Here is a 19,089-nt window from a genome sequence, read left to right as displayed (position 1 = left end):
TCTCTGTACAAACATTAATTAAACAAAGCAAGGTAGTATGCAAAACAGTCATTGCTTAGAATGGTTGACCGATGGGTTGTGCTTCAGCGGTGACACAGGCATGGGAACAAGTGTGCTGTAAGGAACGTGACAAACCAGAGGTAAAACAAGGTCTCATCTTCAAAGTTGGGCTTATAAGAGGAGAAAATAAGTGGTGAGGACAGTATCTGAGAGTGTTCTTTAATATCCTTACACCAGGTAGGTAGAGCTAATGCATTTGCACTATCACACAGGAAGATTGGGGAAGAATAACTGCTTAATGCAAATATACAGCAATATATATATGTATAAATATATATTCACACACACATTTGATCTTAAATTTGTTAAAGATGCCTCAGCCGAACTACAACAAAAAAGAGATTGGCATGATAACAATGAAGATATTAAAAATGTAAAAAACCACTGCAGTGACCTCGACTGGGGATCTTTCCCTCCGGACAACAAAATTCTTTAAATCTTTACACCTGCCAAGGCCGGCTGCCCTCGGTACTGACAGCAAACATGGCTCTTAAATCCCCTTTTCTGGAATGACTGAAGAAAACAAAACATAGCTACCCATAAAACTCATTCCTGCACATGCAAATGCCGTTGGCACAATTAACTGCCAGTTTATTACAGGCAACAGGACAGACCTTTGGCTGCAAAGGTTCTGAAAAACACCATACACTGACATGATCCAAGGGGACACTCAGGTCCCATCTGCTCTCTGCCAGCTCTGGCAGGTTCAGGATTTCAGCCACAGCTCATTTTCTGCAGCCCCCTGAAGTTTTGCATTGTTCTTACCATAACCAGCTCAACAGAAACAAGGAAATAAGTTCTACCGGAAGCGCCGTAGCAGCTGAGGCCCATGATGCAATAATGGATATACTCCGCTTTATCCTCCGCCTGGGTGTGTTTTGGGGACACACACGCCACCTGCCTAGCGATGAACCACCACGCATCCTGCGGCTGTAAATCCCCAACCTTCCCACCACAGACACCCATGCAACCCTCTTCCTCAGGGGTCAACCCAAAATTGTTGCAAATACTCCAGACCAGTTGTTTCCATAAAGGAATGGCAGCAAGCTCGATGCACCCTAAAAGCCTCAGATTCACAAGCAGCTGGGGCCGGCCCGTGCTGCGACGGCTCCAGGAAAGGCCGAGGCTGGGACACGCCTGCTGCCGAGCAGACAATTTGTTTGGCCCATGCTCCTCGTCTCCTGCCCAAGGGCCTCTCCAGCAGACAGCAAGAAGGAGCAAAAATCCCAACCCAAACCATCATTTCTGCTTTAGGAACCAGAGAAAGCAGCAATTTCTCTCTCCTCCTCCTGCTTCAGTCAGATGCTGACTCAGCAACCGCTGAGGGCACATCAGACCAAGCCAACAGTGGTCTCCACTGAGCCACCAGCAGGACAGGGACCGAGCCCAGGCCACTGCGCTGGGGTGCAGCAGGGACCTGCCCCCGCACCAGCCCCCTCCCAAGTCCCATGTCCCTTTCAACATACACTTCAGGTCCCTCTCAAAACCCGTGCCTCTGTTAGATCTAGATAACCCTGGGATAAACGTCCTCTCCCAACAGGAGTGTGCTAAGCCAAGATGTCATCTTTTAAACTCAACTGAAATCACTTGGCATTAGGAAAAAAAAAAACCCCAAACCAAAAACACACGGCCATTCTGACACAAGTTAATTGTATTTTATACATTTTATTTCTGTGGGTTCTTAGGTGTTAAATAGTATTAGACATTTTTGTTCTGACTGCATACCTGAATTGCAGCTCTTCTTCTTTTTCAGTAAACTTTGGGATTATTTTCACAGTGGACAGTTTATGATGATAAAAATGCGAAGAATTCAAAGCATGAGCCTTCCAAGCATTAAAGCTTAATTTACGGAATGGCAATAATCATCTTAGGTATTTAGAAAACCATTGATATATTGATATTTAAAAAAACCCCAACCCTCAATTATGCAGTGACCATGACCGAGCAATTCTTAGAATTGATTCTCAGTTCCCGGTTGGTTATTTTTTTAAAAAGCTTGGTTTCAAAAGGTGGCACTACTCTTCCATGAGACACACACACACTGCTTTTTGCTACCAAGCACTCTGAACCAACAGTTTTATTCTATGCACGTTTTCACTGCAAGAGCAGGATGAGATTTGGGGTTTTCCCTTGGGAAGACACACTCTTGGACATCACAGAACTGGACTGATGAAATGCAACACCAGCTCTGAGATCCTTAGACTCACAGCTGCAAGTTATTTTATATTTAAAGGATGCACAGAGTTATAGCACACAAAAATCTTCTACTCCTGAGTTTCCTATGCAGTAACTAGTCATGAAGAGGTTGCTCTAAGATGAGAAGATCAAAATCGCCAGTTGTACAGAAACCCCGGGGCTGTGCATTCCTAAGTACGCAGAGTCACGCTGACCATCACTAGTAATGTGGGGGTGAGCGGGGGCTGCAAGCGCTACGTGGACATCCACAACGCTGGGGGAGAACAGTTGCTAACAAACTCCTACACGTGATACGCTTCACACACAAGCAGTAAGAAGTAACCTATAGTTATTACCATGTCCTGAGTACAGCCATAACCGATATTTCAAGTGTTAAACTTTAGGTCCAACTTTCCTTAAAATGATCCTGCAGAACACATATATTTCAAACATCTATATTTAAAACCATCTATGTTACTAACCTACAAACTTTATTATAGCTAGACTGTCATCTGGAGAAAAAACACCTTAAATTAGATTTCAAGTATTCATCAACATTAAAGTTGTTACTCTTTAAGTCCTTTGAAGATCCTGAGACAAACACTCATATTCAATCACAAGTAAGAAAAAAAAAAATTAAAAGAACCGAAGCAGCTCCCACCCACCCAGCCCAGGCTTTCCAGACAGGCTCAGCCTCCCAACCCGCCAGGGAGACCTGCAGCTCCCAAAAAGAAAGGTCACCCACAAAATTCAGCAGCTGCTGGAAGCCGAGTCATCTTATCTTTTGCAGTTGCTCAAAATTATATACATCACTATCCATTCTTGCTCAGTGATGGTGATTTGTGAGGAATACAGGAACATCAGCAATCACGGTTCTGCCTCCCAACTTTTTTCCATGTATTGACTGCACAAAAAGGGACAAGCAAGTGAAGGAAGCCAAGCAGTGTTTTATTGACTCCCAGAAGACAGGTATGGATTGCATACAACCCTGGAAAACTTCTTTCTTTTTAAAATCCCGGAATTATAAACAAGAGAACTCATTCCTCATAAATAACCTGACACCATTCCTTCGCAAAAGGTTTTGGCATGGAACATATTTCCTTTACAGTTTACTTTTAATCGTTCATTCAAACAGCTTAAAAAACTATGTCTATAATAATACTTAAATATATTGCTCATATTTGTGACTTCATAAAAAAAATAGTTTGAGCTAATACTTTCCTAGTTGTCAAAAAAATCCAGAGACACCAACTTTTGAATGAGCACTTCAGAAAGATGGGTAAAAATAATTTGCTGGAAATTATCAAGAGACTTCATTTATCAATAGACTGAGCTCCTTAAAAAAGAAAACGTGTATTTCATCTAATAGCAGTAACAATGTCAAGAAAATGCCGACGCTGCGACCAGCTTTCCCTTGATCCTGAAGAAAGGTGCGCACTTATTCAACTACAGCCACAAGAGAATTTCTGCAACATGAACAAGATCTCAACAGTGGACGCCCGAGTGCTTGCAAAAATCTGACCACATATAATTAAATTCCTTCTAGTTTTAGAACAGATCAGTCTAAGCCTCAATTGGGTGACAACCACAAAAGCTTTGTCGGGCTGGCAGAGGCCATGGGAACACTCCTGGATTTAATGAGAAGCGGACAGGATGGATGAAGTCGCCAACAAAGTTGAATTAATGCAATTTGTCTATTGCTGCTTGCAACTTGTTCCTCTGGCATCTGGGAAAGGCAGTAACCTCTGGAAGCATCACAGTCTTTTCCGAGGGGATAACTAGGCCACAGAACCGCTTGCCTTGCCACAGCAGTGCTCGTTATTGTCTGTAATACTGCCAAAAATGCGTTGTTTGCACCTCAGTGCGTTACACTTCCAAAACACTAACTCAGAGGCTTCAACTAACGCACAAGTGATTTTCAGGTTTGATCAGTTTTTGAAGTTGAAAATGGGTTCCTACTTGAGCAATAACAAAGCAGAACATCTCCTTGGCATCCATGATTGGCCAGAAGTGTTTTCTTCATCAAAGTCTCCAACACTCCAAGTATTTGCTAACCTCCTGGAGATGCTGGGGCTGAGGTAACTCGTACAGCTCCACAACGCACAGGCTTTGGCTGTGAAGCTGGCCAAAGAGACCCATGCTCCACTCCACTGCCTCCGCAGATGCGCCAGCACAACTCTAAACTGGGTCTCTGACCCAATGTGGGTCTCAGTAACACCTGACTTGACTTCAAAGCACGGACCAGCCCGCTGATCTGATGTCCCGTGTAGCATAGGCAAGGGGCGGTGGAACTGAGGGACAGGAACCAACAACTGGAGTGGTGGTGCACCGGTTTGGTTTTGTCAGGCAAGCTCCTGTGACACGAAGCATCCACCTTCATCGTTTGCAAAGGGGACATGGAGGATCTCTGAGATGCTCTTCGGAAAGCGCAGGTGATACCTGGATGGGCATGAGCCAAGGGGTGTGTTGGGCACATGCCTGTGAGCAGAGAAATGGTCCTGCACATTGTCTCATCTAAAAAGTGTTTTTAAAAATGCCTTCTATACACCAGTTAAACTGATCTCACAATATTTTCCTTCTATCTTACATTTGTACATAAAGCGGAAGTGTCTACACCTCTAGGAAAAACACCTAAGTAATCGTCAAAGCAAACGAAAGCACGTTTGAGAGCAACTTACCTAATTAGCTTCGTGAAGACCATCACACATGTAAAGCCAAAAGGCAGTGAAATCTCTGAGACACAACAACTTGGGTGAAAAGCAGATATAACTCACAGGAAAGAAGTTTTAACAACTTTTTGTCCATACAAGAGCTTTTCATTTCTTCGAGAGGAGAGCAATCAACACCCAGCAAGTGACTGTTTTTGGCAATTCAGGCTTAGTGCTCTTAAAATGAGCAATTTTTTTTTTTTTTTAAGTTGTCATATTACAGTTACGATTGTATTCTGATGAGTTCCTGGGATACACAAATCACCTACTTCTAAACAGGTTTTTGCACGTTATAGACTAAACTTCTTAACTTACAAATAATTATTTTGCTGTTTCCAGTTTACAATGGTAAAAAAAAAGAAGACTTCACAATGTGTGTAAATGGGAGGTATGTATTTTTAAAAACAGAATAAAAAGCTGCATGTTAAAAATTGGTCACAGACTAATAAATACATACATCAAAGACATGAAATTTTCAGCAGCTGGTTTTAAAGAGCAAGGAATTGGGGAAAAACTAGCTGTCCAGACTCCATTCTGGCTCTGTGGTCTATGTGCTAGAAATACCTGCAGTTCAAAAACAAGTTAACAGAGGAGTAGAATCAGCTTTGTCACCTATTTTCTTTTTAAAAAATTAAGCTACTTCCTAAAAGTGTGGTGTAAAACCTACAGAAACTTTCATTTCTTCATGCACTTGATGACATTGAATTAAAAAAAGAACTTATTTTAACCCAGAAAAAACGAGTCATTGTATACTGTTAGGACAGCCTTACTGCAAGTTTTCTACAGTAAAAGTATTTCTAGAAACACACCAGAAATTACTTTCCCATAACAAAATATACAATTATGTGTCAGATCATCATTGAGTTTCAATACTTGGGCAAAACAGAAACAGTTACTATGAAGTTTCAAAACAAAAGAAATCAAAGGAGAAAACCCAACTCCAAGCAGTAAAAAGATGTTTTGACAGCTGTGGAGATGCCAGAAAGCGATGCTGGACACCAGGAATTTCCAGAACAACTCCCTTTCCAAAGTGATGTGCAGTCTGTGAATTAGACGGTGAGAGAAAACTGATCCTGTTCTATGGGCTTCTCCACCCAGGCTCCAAGTCCTGCCTTCAGGAATGCTTTAAACAAACACTCTTTGGCAGTTTGATACTCCGTGGCTCCTTGCTTGGTTTCGTGGTACAGGTTAGGCTTGAGGATCTTTGAGCGCAAGCTGGAGGAAAGCTGTGTGGGTTACAGATGAGAAGAGAGACAAGAAACTATTAAGCCAAACAGCTTGAGAGCAACTGAGTTATTAAAAACAACTATTATTAAAGCAAGGTAACGAACTACTAACCCAAGCGTTCAGGCAAAGGCAGACAAGCGTACAGCGCTGCTCCTTCATGGCGCTGTGCCTGGCTGCGGCATTTGCCTCTCGCCGAGCCAGCCCCTTGCAGCACCACACCATGGGTGCTTGCTCCTTGGACTAGTCTCGCCCCAGCTGGCCTGCTTTTTGCTTTCTCTGCATTATCAACTCCCTTCGGTGGAAGAAATCTAGACACTGAAAAGCCACTGACAGATATTTTCTTGTAGCTTTTCTGTCTAAGAGGGGACAGAGCGAAACCTTGGTAGGTCGCTTGAAGTGAAACTGGGATTATCCCTCCAAATAAATTAAAATGAGATGGCAAGCTCAAAGGAGATAGCACCCTTAGCTATAAACCAAGGATTATTAGATCTTTGCATGCATTTTGGACCACACATCACCAAATTAAAGAATAAGATAAACAAATGCACTATTCTTTTCCATTACTACACAGAGCAGTAGCTAACGCCAGGCTCAGCTTAAAACGGGCTTAGAAAGTGGCCTCTGAGTACAGAAAGCAGCATGCATGGATATTTAATTCAGAATTAAAAAGAAGTGGAAAATCCAGCACTCTGGAAGATATACCTTTGCATGAATACGCATCCAGCGGCTGTAAAAAGCATGCTTACAAAGACGAGATGCACGACCCATTTCATCTTTGCCGGTTGTAGCATTAATAACTTCAAGACCAGCATCTCCTACTGTCCAGTTCACGCTGAAGTTTGGTGCTTTCCCTGGTTGACGGGCTTCTGCATTACTAATACCTGAAAGAAAAATGAAGTTTAATAACAATAGTAAATACTAACTCTTGATCTTTGTTTTTACTCAGGAGTAAGCAATACAGCAGTGCTATCGAAATCACATCGCTAAGCAGTCTTACAAGCGCATCTTTTATTCCAAGGACATTCTCCTGCAGATTTTTCACTGACTTGCAGAGATATCGCCATGCACATCCCATTCTCATCCTGGCTAAAGTGCTCTCTCCTTCCGTCCTTCCTGGCAGGGCAAGTGTGCATGGCTGGAGCCGTGAGAAACCAGCCTCCTCAGCAGAGGGGATCGCAGAGAGGTCTGTGGCACGGGGCATGAGGACAGCAACACGAGCACCTTGCCACATCCATCTCAGGCAGATCTGGTCTTGCTTATTGGGCAAACCAACGAATTAATTAACAACCTGCAAATAATTACAAAGTAGAAAGAAAGCGGCTCTGCTGCTGCACAAGAAACCGCTGCTCTCAGAGCCCACTCAGTAGCGGGACAAGTCGAGTGTAGGAAAGAACAGATACTGCGAGGTTTTGTCAGTTGGAAATCTCCCATCAATTCCCTTTCACTCTGCTGTTGTAAAAATTTAGGTGCATGTTGCTTATTTCATTTCAAAATGGGTGTGAAACTATGAACCCTGGTCATGTTTCAACACACAGTTACAGTTCAGCTAACAACTTTGACTGCAGTTGTATTCATAGAATCCCAGACTGGTTTGGGTTGGAAGGGACCTCACAGCCCATTCAGTCCCACCCCTGCCATGGGCAGGGACACCCTCCACTAGCCCAGGTTGCCCAAAGCCCCATCCAACCTGGCCTTGACCACTGCCAGGGAGCCAGGGGCAGCCACAGCTTCTCTGGGCAACCTGTGCCAGGGCCTCAGCACCCTCACAGGGAAGGATTTCTGCCTCACATCTCATCTCCATCTCCTCTCCTGCAGCTTCAGGCCATTCCCCCTTGTCCTGTCACTACACTCCTGATAAACAGTCCCTCACCATCTTTCCTGTAGGCCCCAATTAGAAGGCCGCAATTAGATCTCCCCGGAGCCTTCTCTTCTCCAGGCTGAACAATCCCAACTGTCTCAGCCTGTCCTCATAGGAGAGGTGCTCCAGCCCTCTGATTCAGAGAGGTCATGCTTACTTAGAAGTGACTACAAAGTGCTTTTTCCCTTTCCCTCATAAAACTGGAGTTAGGTCAGAGCAGTGGTATGAGCCTTGCAAATCAAGGCATGAAGGTGCCTGTGTTTTGGTAGCTGTCGGGCGTGTTTCATTAAAAACTACCAATCTATTTCCTCCTTCTTACGGGCTACGCTGGGGCATGGTGTGACTAGCACATGCAGTGGCACTGATGCTGTGGGCATCTTAAAGTTAGACAAAGCAAGCCCCATCCTCAGCATGCTCTGCAGAAGGCCAAAACTGGCAGACATTTGGGTCTTTCCACGTAAATCCGGCTGTGCTTGAGCTGCCTCCCCACTTTACGTGCCCATCGCTACTGACAGTGCCCAGAAACGGTGAACTGCAGAACTCAAGAGAGGATGCGGATAATTTTGCTCAGTGTTAAATTGTGCGACACCTCTGAAATACGGCTTCGTCACTACAGATGGAGAAGCAAAGCCACCAGAAGTCTAACCCAAGTGTGAAGCGAGGCCAGCTGTCTGCCCAGGGGAAGATTTATCCCCCCCCCACAGCACCCTGACGCTGCAGAGATGCGCTGTATATAGTGACCACGGTACCGTGCTTGAAGGTGACAGCAGCCGCTGCCATCCACCTGCAACTCCTCTCCTGCACGGTGCTCGCAAGCAGCAGCCAGGACCATGAATTTGGGTTGTGCATGCTACAGAAAAGCCAAGGAGCACATCGGTTTTGATCCTGCAGATGTTACAGGGGTGGCAAACCTCTACCTTTAAGATGTCTCAGTTGTCTCACCAGGAGAGAACAAAGAACAGGGCAATTTTTTCTTTCTAATAGGTAAAGATCCCACGTTTACTTTAACGCAGCCCTCACTGAGAACCTATTTCAAATCTACTCTGAGGTTACGGCAGGTCCTACACTTTATATAATTAGCAAATTTGTATAAATTGAACATAAATGTTGTAGCAGGATGCATTTCTTGCTGATATTTGAAACACAATCTAATAAACAAAGTTAAGCCAACCTCAGGCACCCGAGCACAGGACAGGCTCACTGGCCCGGGACTCGCGGCACCTCTGGGCCCAGCACTGAGAGTGTGAGACACCTACAAGATCTGAGTGACACAGCAAAATTCAGTTTGCTTACTATAATCAATTCCTCATTTAACAAATAAACAAACATTTTGAAATATCAATCATATTGAACTTCCTGAAGCTGTTGTATTTTTATGGTTTATGTCAACCTGGTCACTATGACTAATAACCAGTAATTAAGTGAATAAGTACATTAAAAAAAATAACCCTACCATTCTTCATTTTCTTAAAATATAAGCTGAAAAAAAATTAAGAATCAGAACAAAAGTTTCTTGAAGATTTTTTTTTCTGGTTTATTTTAGGTGCTGAAATACAGCAGGATGCCACAGATCTACATCCACCAATCTACTGTAAATCAGTGAGCAGGGATGTGGGATCCACACACAGCGGTCCCTGCTGAGCAGGTACCATCAGCAATATTACGCCAGCAATATTGAGGAAGACCCAGCAAGAACAGGGCTTATGATGAGAGTCAAAAAGTCCCCATCACAACTTCTGCTGTCCTTCCAAGCAGTTGGCAATGAATGCGTGCATCACGCCTCCGGAAAACCAGAGCAGTTCGTGCACAACACAACTTGTGCTGTGCCACTGAAGTGCAAACACTGCCGCTCCATGAGTCACACCGCACAAATCTCACACCTAAACACCTAATAAATTGTAAATTTTGGGTGTACACAAAACGAATCTCAACTCTGAGTCTCCAAAATCATATAAATTCAGGCTGCTTTTGTGAAGCTTATGTGAAACAGACCCATGCTGACAAACCTCTTAATCAAAAGTTGGTTTTACCAAAACTATTGAGGCAAGAGGGATAGGAAATTGCCACCACACAAGCAAGTCACCAGTCATATTTTTTTCTTTAATGCTATCTATACGATTACCTTTGCTTTCGTTCCATACACTACTGAACAAGTGCAGGGATCAGATAGAGTTCATCGAGTACTGCAAACCACCTTGAGTCTGCTCCTGCCCTATCAGCTGCTCAAACACCTGTGACATCACAAACACTCACACAAGCAAATCAACCATGAGGAAGCTGAACATCCAGTACGCACTATATTTCCATAGCAATTATACAATTGCATTCCTTAGATTATTTGGATGAATTAAATAAAAAGAACCCCAACAGACTCAGAATTTCACATAGACTTAAATAACACCACCCTGTTCAGCTGCTTAATTATCTGCACGAACCCTGGAGAGATGGCAAAATAGTCCCTGAAGGTGGATCACGGGTAGCACGGACAGGGAATAAAGGTCATCTCAAAAGCAAAGTGTCTGATAACGCTTTAGGTGGATCCTATCTCCTCCCTCAAAATCTAGACATGAACATAAGCTGAAATTAGTAATGGGAGAGAAAGCTAGGATAGAAAGTAAAATATTTTATTCTCCTTTGAAAATTGATGTAACTAAGCTATTTAGAGAACATCTCTCAGAAGTTGTTGAATATGATTATAATGGGGTATAATAAGCAAAAGGAAAGGTCACGGCTCTTTGTGCAAGTGCTTATATAAATCATAAAGCTTGACAGTTCTTTGAGGACAGAGCTCAAAAAAGCTTCATTAAAAAGGAGACAGCTGAAAAACACCAATGTGAACAGGAGGATAAGGTACCAAGGAAACAGCCAGAAAAAAAAAAATCACCAAAGGTTCTGCTGAAGGATTTATTTTTGTTTAAAAAAAAATTAAAAATGCAAATGTAGACAGCAGTCAGGGGAGTGCTGAGACATGAACATTTATAATAACCCCTCTTGCTGTGGTGGTTGAAGTCTTCTTGTGTATAAAAAACAAACGAGTGTTTTGCAAAAAGGGTGGGTGGGTTCCCAGGCCGGAGCCCCTCTTCACAGGCAACATGGCCAAAGGAGCCACCTCCCATTGAGGTGCCAGTAAGAGTAGTTCTAGGATATGTGTATGAAGTAAGCAAACACCAGTTATGGCACCCAAACAACATTCAACCGCATTCAAGGAGACCAAAGACAAGGCAGCAAGAACAGCAGTTGTGATACATAACCTCTCATCAGAAACCATGCAAGTTGTCCAGGATGAAAGGTGGCCAATGGGACTCCAATTTTTAAGTTTAGAGGTGTGCCAGGGAAATACCAATCAATCACAGAATCACAGAATCCCAGACTGGCAGGGGTTGGAAGGGACCTCTGGAGATCACCTAGAGCAGGATCACCCAGAGCAGGTTGCACAGGATCGCATCCAGGCAGGTTTGGAATCTCTCCAGAGAAGGAGACTCCACAACCTCTCTGGGCAGCCTGTCCCAGTGCTCGGTCACCCTCACAGTGAAGAAGTTTTTCCTCACGTTGAGATGGAACTTCCTGTGTTCCAGTTTGTGCCCATTGCCCCGTGTCCTGTCACTGGGCATCACTGAGAAGAGTCTGGCCCCATCCTCTTGACATACACCCTTTAGATATTGATAAGTGTTGATCAGATCCCCTCTCAGTTTTCTCCAGGCTAACCAGCCCCAACTCTCTCAGCCTTTCCTCATACCAGAGATGCTCCAGCCCCCTCATCATCCTCACAGCCCTCCGCTGGACTCTCTCCTGTCCGTCTGGAACTGAGGAGCCCAGAACTGGACACAGAACTCCAGATGTGGCCTCACCAGGGCAGAGTAGAGGGGGAGAAGAACCTCCCTCGACCTGCTGGCCACGCTCTTCTAAATGCAACCCAGGTACCATTGGCCTTTGTGGCCATGAGGGCACACTGCTGGCTCATGGAGAGCTTGTTGTCAACCAGGACTCCCGGGTCCTTCTCCACAGCGCTGCTTCCCAGCAGGTCAACCCCTCACCCGTACTGGTGCCGGGGGTTGTTCTTCCTTAGGTGCAGGTCCCTACACTTGCCCTTGCTGAATTTCATTAGGTTCCTCTCCACTCAACGGCAGCACAGCCTTCTGGTGTGTTGGCCACTCGTCCCAGTTTTGTATCATCAGCAAACTGGCTGAGGGTGTACTCTGTTCCCTCGTCCAGGTCACTGATGAATAAGTTGAACAAGACCGGACCCAGTGCTGAGCCCTGGGGCACATCACTAGCTACAGGCCTCCAACTGGACTCTGCGCCGCTCATCACAACCCTCTGGGCTCTGCCATTCAGCCAGTTCTCAACCCACCTCACTGTCCACTCATCCAACCCACACTTCCAACCCACAATAAACACGCCATCGGCACCAGGAAGGCTGCAGGAACTGCAACACCACACTTCTGGGCACAGACGTAAATACAGTGATACTGGGAATGACTCAACAAAAAACTGCCTCAGTTACTGAAGACTGGAGGTGACCAGTGTGACACTGAGACCCCAGAGAGTAGAAGGCTGTTCGATGTCTACCTTAAAAACAGACTTAATGGACACCTGGATGAGGATGGTCTCCTTGGGAAGAGCCAACACAGCTGGAGACCTTCAGGCTCTGTGCAGACCTAGAAAGGGTGTGTGTTTGGGGAAAAAAAATGAGGTAAGATTGTTGATTATACTAAATTATTTAAGGTGGTAAATAAGAAAAGCAATTGCAAAGAGGAGCAGAAAAAAGCTCACAACGTTGGGTGACTGAGCAATAAAAAAGCAGATGAAATTCCTCACATATAAAAATTAAAGGAAAACAACAAAGCAATTTTGCATAAGGACTGCTGGACTTGGAGCTGGATATTAGCATTCAGGAATGAGATTTTAGTTTCTAATATTCAGTTCTACCAAAAGGTCAGGTCAGTGATCAACAGTAATCAAAGGAAGCAAAGTGGAATATGGCAGAGGTACAGAAAACTGAGCGCCATGACAAAAGCGCTACTGCTTATAACCTGTGTCATTCAGAGCACTGAGGAGCATCTAATTCCATTGCATGAATCTTGGCACATCCTACAGCCCTCCATGCTAAAGGAGGCTGCAGACAGTAAAAAGTTTAAACCAGTTCAAAAAACAAAACCAGGAGTGCATGAATGAAAGATCCATTAAGGATTTCCAGACACAAAGATTCTCAATACTTGACTCAGGATGTCCCTGATCCGCAGATGACTATTGCAATTCGCAGGAGGTATCTGCAGAGGATTATGATTTCCTTTTGCTTTTCACTGCCTAACTATCTGTGGAAAAGAGTACTGGGCTGGATGGATTGTACCTTCATATCATATCTTGGTCTTACTGAAGAGAGTTCTTACACTAGTGACCAGATAATCAGCAGATGTGACACTGCTCCAGGATGTTTCAGCCAAGAACTGAAATAGGAAATACCTGTCAGCAGCACCACCAGCAATGGGTCAAAACCGCCAACGACGTTAATTTCTGACAATACTCTGGTTAAAGACGGGAAGCTTTAGAGAAACTAAAGCATAAGCAACTGTCAACTGACCGGTCATCAAAAGAGGGAAAACTTTGCCTGTATTAATATTATAATCACAACCAAAAGAGGCATTGTCCACAAAAGTGCATGCTACTACAGGGTTTGGTTGAGAAGCTGTTGCAGACAGGAGAGCATGTTGGGGCCCAGCCTGCCATCTGCTTTGCGGTCATAGCCCCAGCAGAGGCCATTAGCTGAGGTCCTTGGGCCTCTGAGCATGCCTACCAGCAACAGGAACCATAACGACAGGTGCCTGATGAAGTTTGGTTCACATTAGTTGCCTCCAGTGAAGAAAAGTTTGTCTTTTATATGTAATGTGCTCTCTTGAATGCAAGACGTAATTAATGACTTCAGCTCTCAAGGATTTTCAAGGGCTGATTCTCTGAATGGAGTATCTGCTGAGCTCTGCCACCCTACTTCCACTCTGGGTGAACTCCTTCGTGCCCACCTCGCACAATGGCTCCAAAAAGAGTCTGTGCAGATTGCCCTGCAGACTGGCACTTTGTTATAGGCTGATTTATGCAATCCTCCTCATTCTATTTGATTGAGAAATTGATTCCTTTTCAGATTATTCTAGAAATTCACAAGATTCGAACCTGTCTTCGCTTCAAGTGAGCCAGCCAGTTCTCAGCGAAAGCTCATGTGCCCTCGGTGCCGCAGTGCTAAAGGCATCCTGAGAGGCTGGGTCCTGCAACCAAAATGCTTCCAAGTGTCAGCACAGGGAGGGAGTTTTCTACCAACGTGCAGGTTTCCCGCATCCCCTAGCTGAAAATCAGCTACTCTGATAGGCATGTTCACAGTTAACTTGCTGGAAAAAGGAGTTATAAGTAGAAAATCTCCTATGAGGAAAGAAAGATGATGAAAAGACAATTTTTAGCAGTAGATAACAGTAAGTCTGGCTTTGACTTAATGCAATTGTCCCTGCAGACATAAAACTTGTTTTATGAGAGGAAAAAACCCAGTTTTTACAGTACTTTCACAGCTAAACAGGTGAGAGAGAGTTGGGAACGACAGCTATTTCTCTTTCAGGTGATCCCTCTGGTAGGAACGAGCCACCATCACACAGTTGTGTGTGAGGTACCAGGAGGAACATGGAATTGGGGACAGGTATTTCTGCGGTGCTTATTCCAGGTAAGAATACATTGCAAAACATGTGAATCAGAGAGCAGATGCGTAGCTACATGATGACCCCAGCTGAATCCAACAGCGTGGGTCAGAAGACAAGCTTTCGAGACTGAACCAGTAGAAGAAAATCCATCAACATGATTCTCCACCCAACCTCCCAAACCAGCTTCCTGTTCATTTCTGAGATGTGTATTTTCATGAAAACTCAACAGCTGAGAACGTTTCTGAACTCTCTCTACTGCTCAGCAAGTCCCAGCTGAACTGTTTAAACAGATGGTGCTATTTCATGGCAAATAGGTGATCTCAATATTGCAGAAAGATCATTTTTTAGAAGACGATGTAGTATTATATGTTGTGAAAAGGATAACAAAAGCTCCTTCCACCCCAAGCCTGCTGTCTTGATAAATATTCCCGAAAATCAGGCAGAAACAGTCAATACATCAGCTACTATGTCCATACAACAATTTAATATTTGGTACTGTGACTGTTGTAACTGTTACTTGCTAATATAAGGACAAATATGTTAGTTAACAATTTAATACGTGCTAGTCCAGGGAATCCTTGATTACCTTTCTTATCTAAAGAAATGCTGGTTATTCAATAGGCTCCTTTCCCCACTCCCTCCCTAAATCTATTTTAAAAATTTATGTCAAACTTTAAACATGCTTTAAAATACTGAACTTTTTTCTTCCTGGAAAATAAACAGACACATGCCAAAAGCCAAGCTCTACAGAACAAAGCAATGCACACAATGAGAGGGAGAATAAGAGATTTCAGTTTTAAAGCTCTCACAGCATTACTGTAACTAGCAGTTTTAGAATTTCAGACACTTCAGAACTTTCCTTTGAAAGTCACGGCTCAATTAAAGGTTACAACCTGTTAATTCAAAGACTGTCATTCCTCTTAGCCCCGCTAGAGCCTAGCATCAGCGCAAAGCCAAAGAACAGTACTTAAATGTTCAACAGCAGCTGCAAAGGACAACCACTAACTACACTGGCTGGGGCTTGCCATATTGCTGTCCGCCAGATATATTTAATACTCTATTAAAAGTATTCCCAGAGAATGTGCCACTGGCTTCTGAATGCAGCATTTGTGCATTAACCTACAAAGTGGAAATTAAAATATTATGATTATTGGGTCATGCAAACAAGTTGGGTGCCATGCTAACTAAAGCCAGTGCTGCATCCAACAGAGATCGATGACAAAAAGAAAATACAACCAATGGCAGCTGAGATGTTCTCTCCATCCATTTTTAGTTTGTTATCGATCTAGAAATTGTGAACCAAATGTGTCTATCTTGGCATACTGATTCCTGACGTTGCCGTTCAACAAACATCTGCAATGGCAAGAGAAGTGACAGTGAGAGCTAACGCACTATTTCACGGGTGGGAAGCGGTTTCACTAAGCCGGGGCCTTCAACTTGCCTCACGTATTGCTAGGGCTCCAGACAGCAATTATGTGACACCGCATCCAAAGGTTCATTCCCCAGTTCTTTCCACCTTTTAACTCACGAAGGGACCTTGCTATGGTATTTCTGACTGAGTATCTATGTCAGGTTTAGACCATAACTTCTCTGTTGTAACCAGAAAGCAGTTTACTCACAGTACATAATTTGCAAGGTTTTGAAAACTGCAAAATCACATTGCTACTGGAACAGACTTAGTTACCGCACGGCCTTCTCCATTAGATACTTGCCACTAAGTAAAGGTCTGTTGAGTGTATAAAGAGGTGGTAGATCTTCTATCTCTGCTATCCTCTGGTATACGGCTCTGGATAGATGATCCCCATGATATAAACTCCCCAAGATGATGCTAGAGAAGTAAATTGGCTCCACAAAGAGGCTAAGTAAGGCTCCTTGAATACCCAATACGTTCCACCTAAGAGGGAGGGAAAAACAAAACAAAAAAACAAAAAAAACACTTTCTTTTTAATGGAACAAGTAACATCTGCCAGACATAATAGCAGTCAATCACAATGGACCAGACTTTCAACCCTTCCTCTTGACCAGCACATGACTATGGTAGCACAGCTGTGACACCTGCCAGAATTTCAGAGATCAGCTTATGGGATGCTCAATGAAATCCTGAGTAAGATGACCTATAGAAACAGGCCTACTGTTAGCATCCACTTCAGGAGCAGACTCCATAACTTTACTTCCCCACTAACATGCCTGGTGATGCATTTTCCAGCACCCTAATCCCAGAGACGGACAGCATCATTCAATCGGGGAAAGCCAAAAACTGTGAGGTCCTCAGTCAGAAACAGTAGGTGATGCCTCCAAAAGCCACCTGGCAGTGGGCAAACGCGAGAAGGATTGTGTCTGCAAGACCTCAGCACCTCATCGCCATAAGGGAAAGCTTGTCCTTGATACCCTAGCCATGCTGTCCACATCCTGCTGCCAGAAAGGACATATGTAGCTGCTTGCAATATCCACGGGCAGGGAGAAAACTGAATCTGAAAAGTGAAAATATGCAAAGAGTGCATATACTCTTTGCTTCATAGACTCCAACCGTAAATCCCTGTCTGCACCCCTGTGACCTATGCTGGATCAGGTCCAGTGGCAGGGATATAGCATGCATATGAGCTAAATACTGAAGTTGTTTTGTAGCTGTGTTCATTTGATCAAGTTTTGGCTCTCAATCTGCACATAACAGTCATGCAAACTGCTTTTTAAAACCTCAAAGTCTCCTGCAGAGTATTTTCACTGCCCTTGTCTCTGAGGTACAGATTCACAGAATACATACGTACATTGTACAAGGTACGCCTGCAAACAGCTTGGCACTATTAAAATAGCATACTTGAGTACAACTGCAACACCCAGACACGAGCAGCAGGAAAGTTTCTTTTGGTGCTTGAATAAAATACATGAGCACGACAGAAGCTCCCATGCTCACATCGAATGGTTCTCCTTATTGAAAGACCCACCCTAAACCAGGTTGCAAGGGTCCTCTAGTTACTCTGATGTAGCTAACAGTGTTTCTTGGAGCTTTTGCTGGGATGGGATGGCTATACATCATCAGTTCGGGCTAGAAACCGTATGGCACAACTGCTTCCCTACTGCAAAAACCTGAACTACACATATTGGCTACAAGACTTGCAAAATGTTTAAAAAAAAAGGTAAAACAAAAACTGCAATCCAAGGAAACAATTTCTTCGCGTATGTTTACTGAAGATGAAAATGGAGGCAACATGCATTAACTTATTCACCTGTCATTAAAAAAAGCTGACCCTAATGAATGAGTAAAAATACCATCCTAATAAAAAATAAGGCATATTTTACATTTTATAAAAGCGCATTCTGTATAACACTGAAATTGCAATCAGGAACCAAACATCAGAGTAAAGATATCAAGTGAAAATTATTGCTTCCCAGGGCCAAGATGCCTTTCTAAGGACCTTACCATGACCAGAATTTTGTAAGCACAGAGGTATTTCAAGTGCCAAATCAATCACAATAGTATTTTCTTGTTATCTGCAGTTTTGCCTACATCAAGCATGGAGAAGCGTATGGACTGCTACAGACACAGGTAATATTATGGAAGCAACATCTGGAAAGAATTCAAGACTAAACATTGCAAACTCAGCTCTTACAATTGTATCTGGAACTTGCAGACACACAACCTGAGCTTCCTTCAGCGAGGCACGTCGCATTTTACTTTTCATGAACAGTACTCGTAGTGATGGATGGACATTTTAAAAAGGCCAAAGCATTCCTCTGGCAAGCCCTAGCTCCCTAAATAAAACCTCTGCCAGACCCTTTTCCTTGCTTCAGTCGTCACCATTTCCAGAGCTTGTGTTTTGTGGCCTCCTCCCACGCTTGGTGACCTTCTCTGGCACAGAAAACGAAAGCTGAAGTTTGTCTTCCTAAATTTCTTCTGATTAAAAGGAGTGTGGACACCTGAACAAGCTTCTGCAAGGTGAACTGTATGAACCGGTATTACAAGAGCTACCCTGAGACTGCCCACACGCCCGCTGTTTCGCTGCATCCCATCTACCGCTGCGGTACGTGCTCGTGAGGCTGGATTCAGAGCAACCTTCAGGACAAGGCTTGCAGAAAACCATTTCACACGACCAAAGCCTCGAGCTGTTAATATTGATTAGGCAGGGCTGGATAGTGGTTAGGTTCATAAAACTAGCTTTAAATCTCAATTGTTGTAACAAAAGAACATATACTTATCTATAGAAACATATACTTGTATCAGAAACTGGCAGTACCGCAGAGATAAAACATGAAACCCAAATGAAGTTCCGCGGGTTGTAACAGAGTCTAAAAGAAGGATTGCACAGAGACTTTCTTGTTGTTCCTTTTTTATACTGTACTTTTCTGTCAAACAGTAATTTCTCACTTCCATTAGCACGTACACTAA

At 43.6% G+C, this 19,089-nt stretch overlaps 1 protein-coding gene across 1 annotated transcript in view; it reads right to left on the bottom strand.

Annotated features, from left to right (window-relative positions):
* Nucleotides 1-3,162: 3,162 nt before the first annotated feature.
* The window catches only part of ADARB1 (adenosine deaminase RNA specific B1), an 84,270-nt gene continuing 68,343 nt past the window's right edge, over nt 3,163-19,089 (bottom strand). Inside the window, 3 exon segments of the mRNA XM_075755829.1 lie at nt 3,163-6,169; nt 6,873-7,051; nt 16,418-16,599. Coding sequence (XP_075611944.1) covers nt 5,993-6,169; nt 6,873-7,051; nt 16,418-16,599 — 538 coding nt within the window. The 3' untranslated portion in view covers nt 3,163-5,992.

This window comes from Balearica regulorum, chromosome 6 (genome assembly GCF_011004875.1).
Source record: "Balearica regulorum gibbericeps isolate bBalReg1 chromosome 6, bBalReg1.pri, whole genome shotgun sequence".
Taxonomy (NCBI): Eukaryota; Metazoa; Chordata; class Aves; order Gruiformes; family Gruidae; genus Balearica; species Balearica regulorum.
Note: the sequence above shows the minus strand (reverse complement) of the source record. Positions and strands in the feature narration are given on the sequence as shown.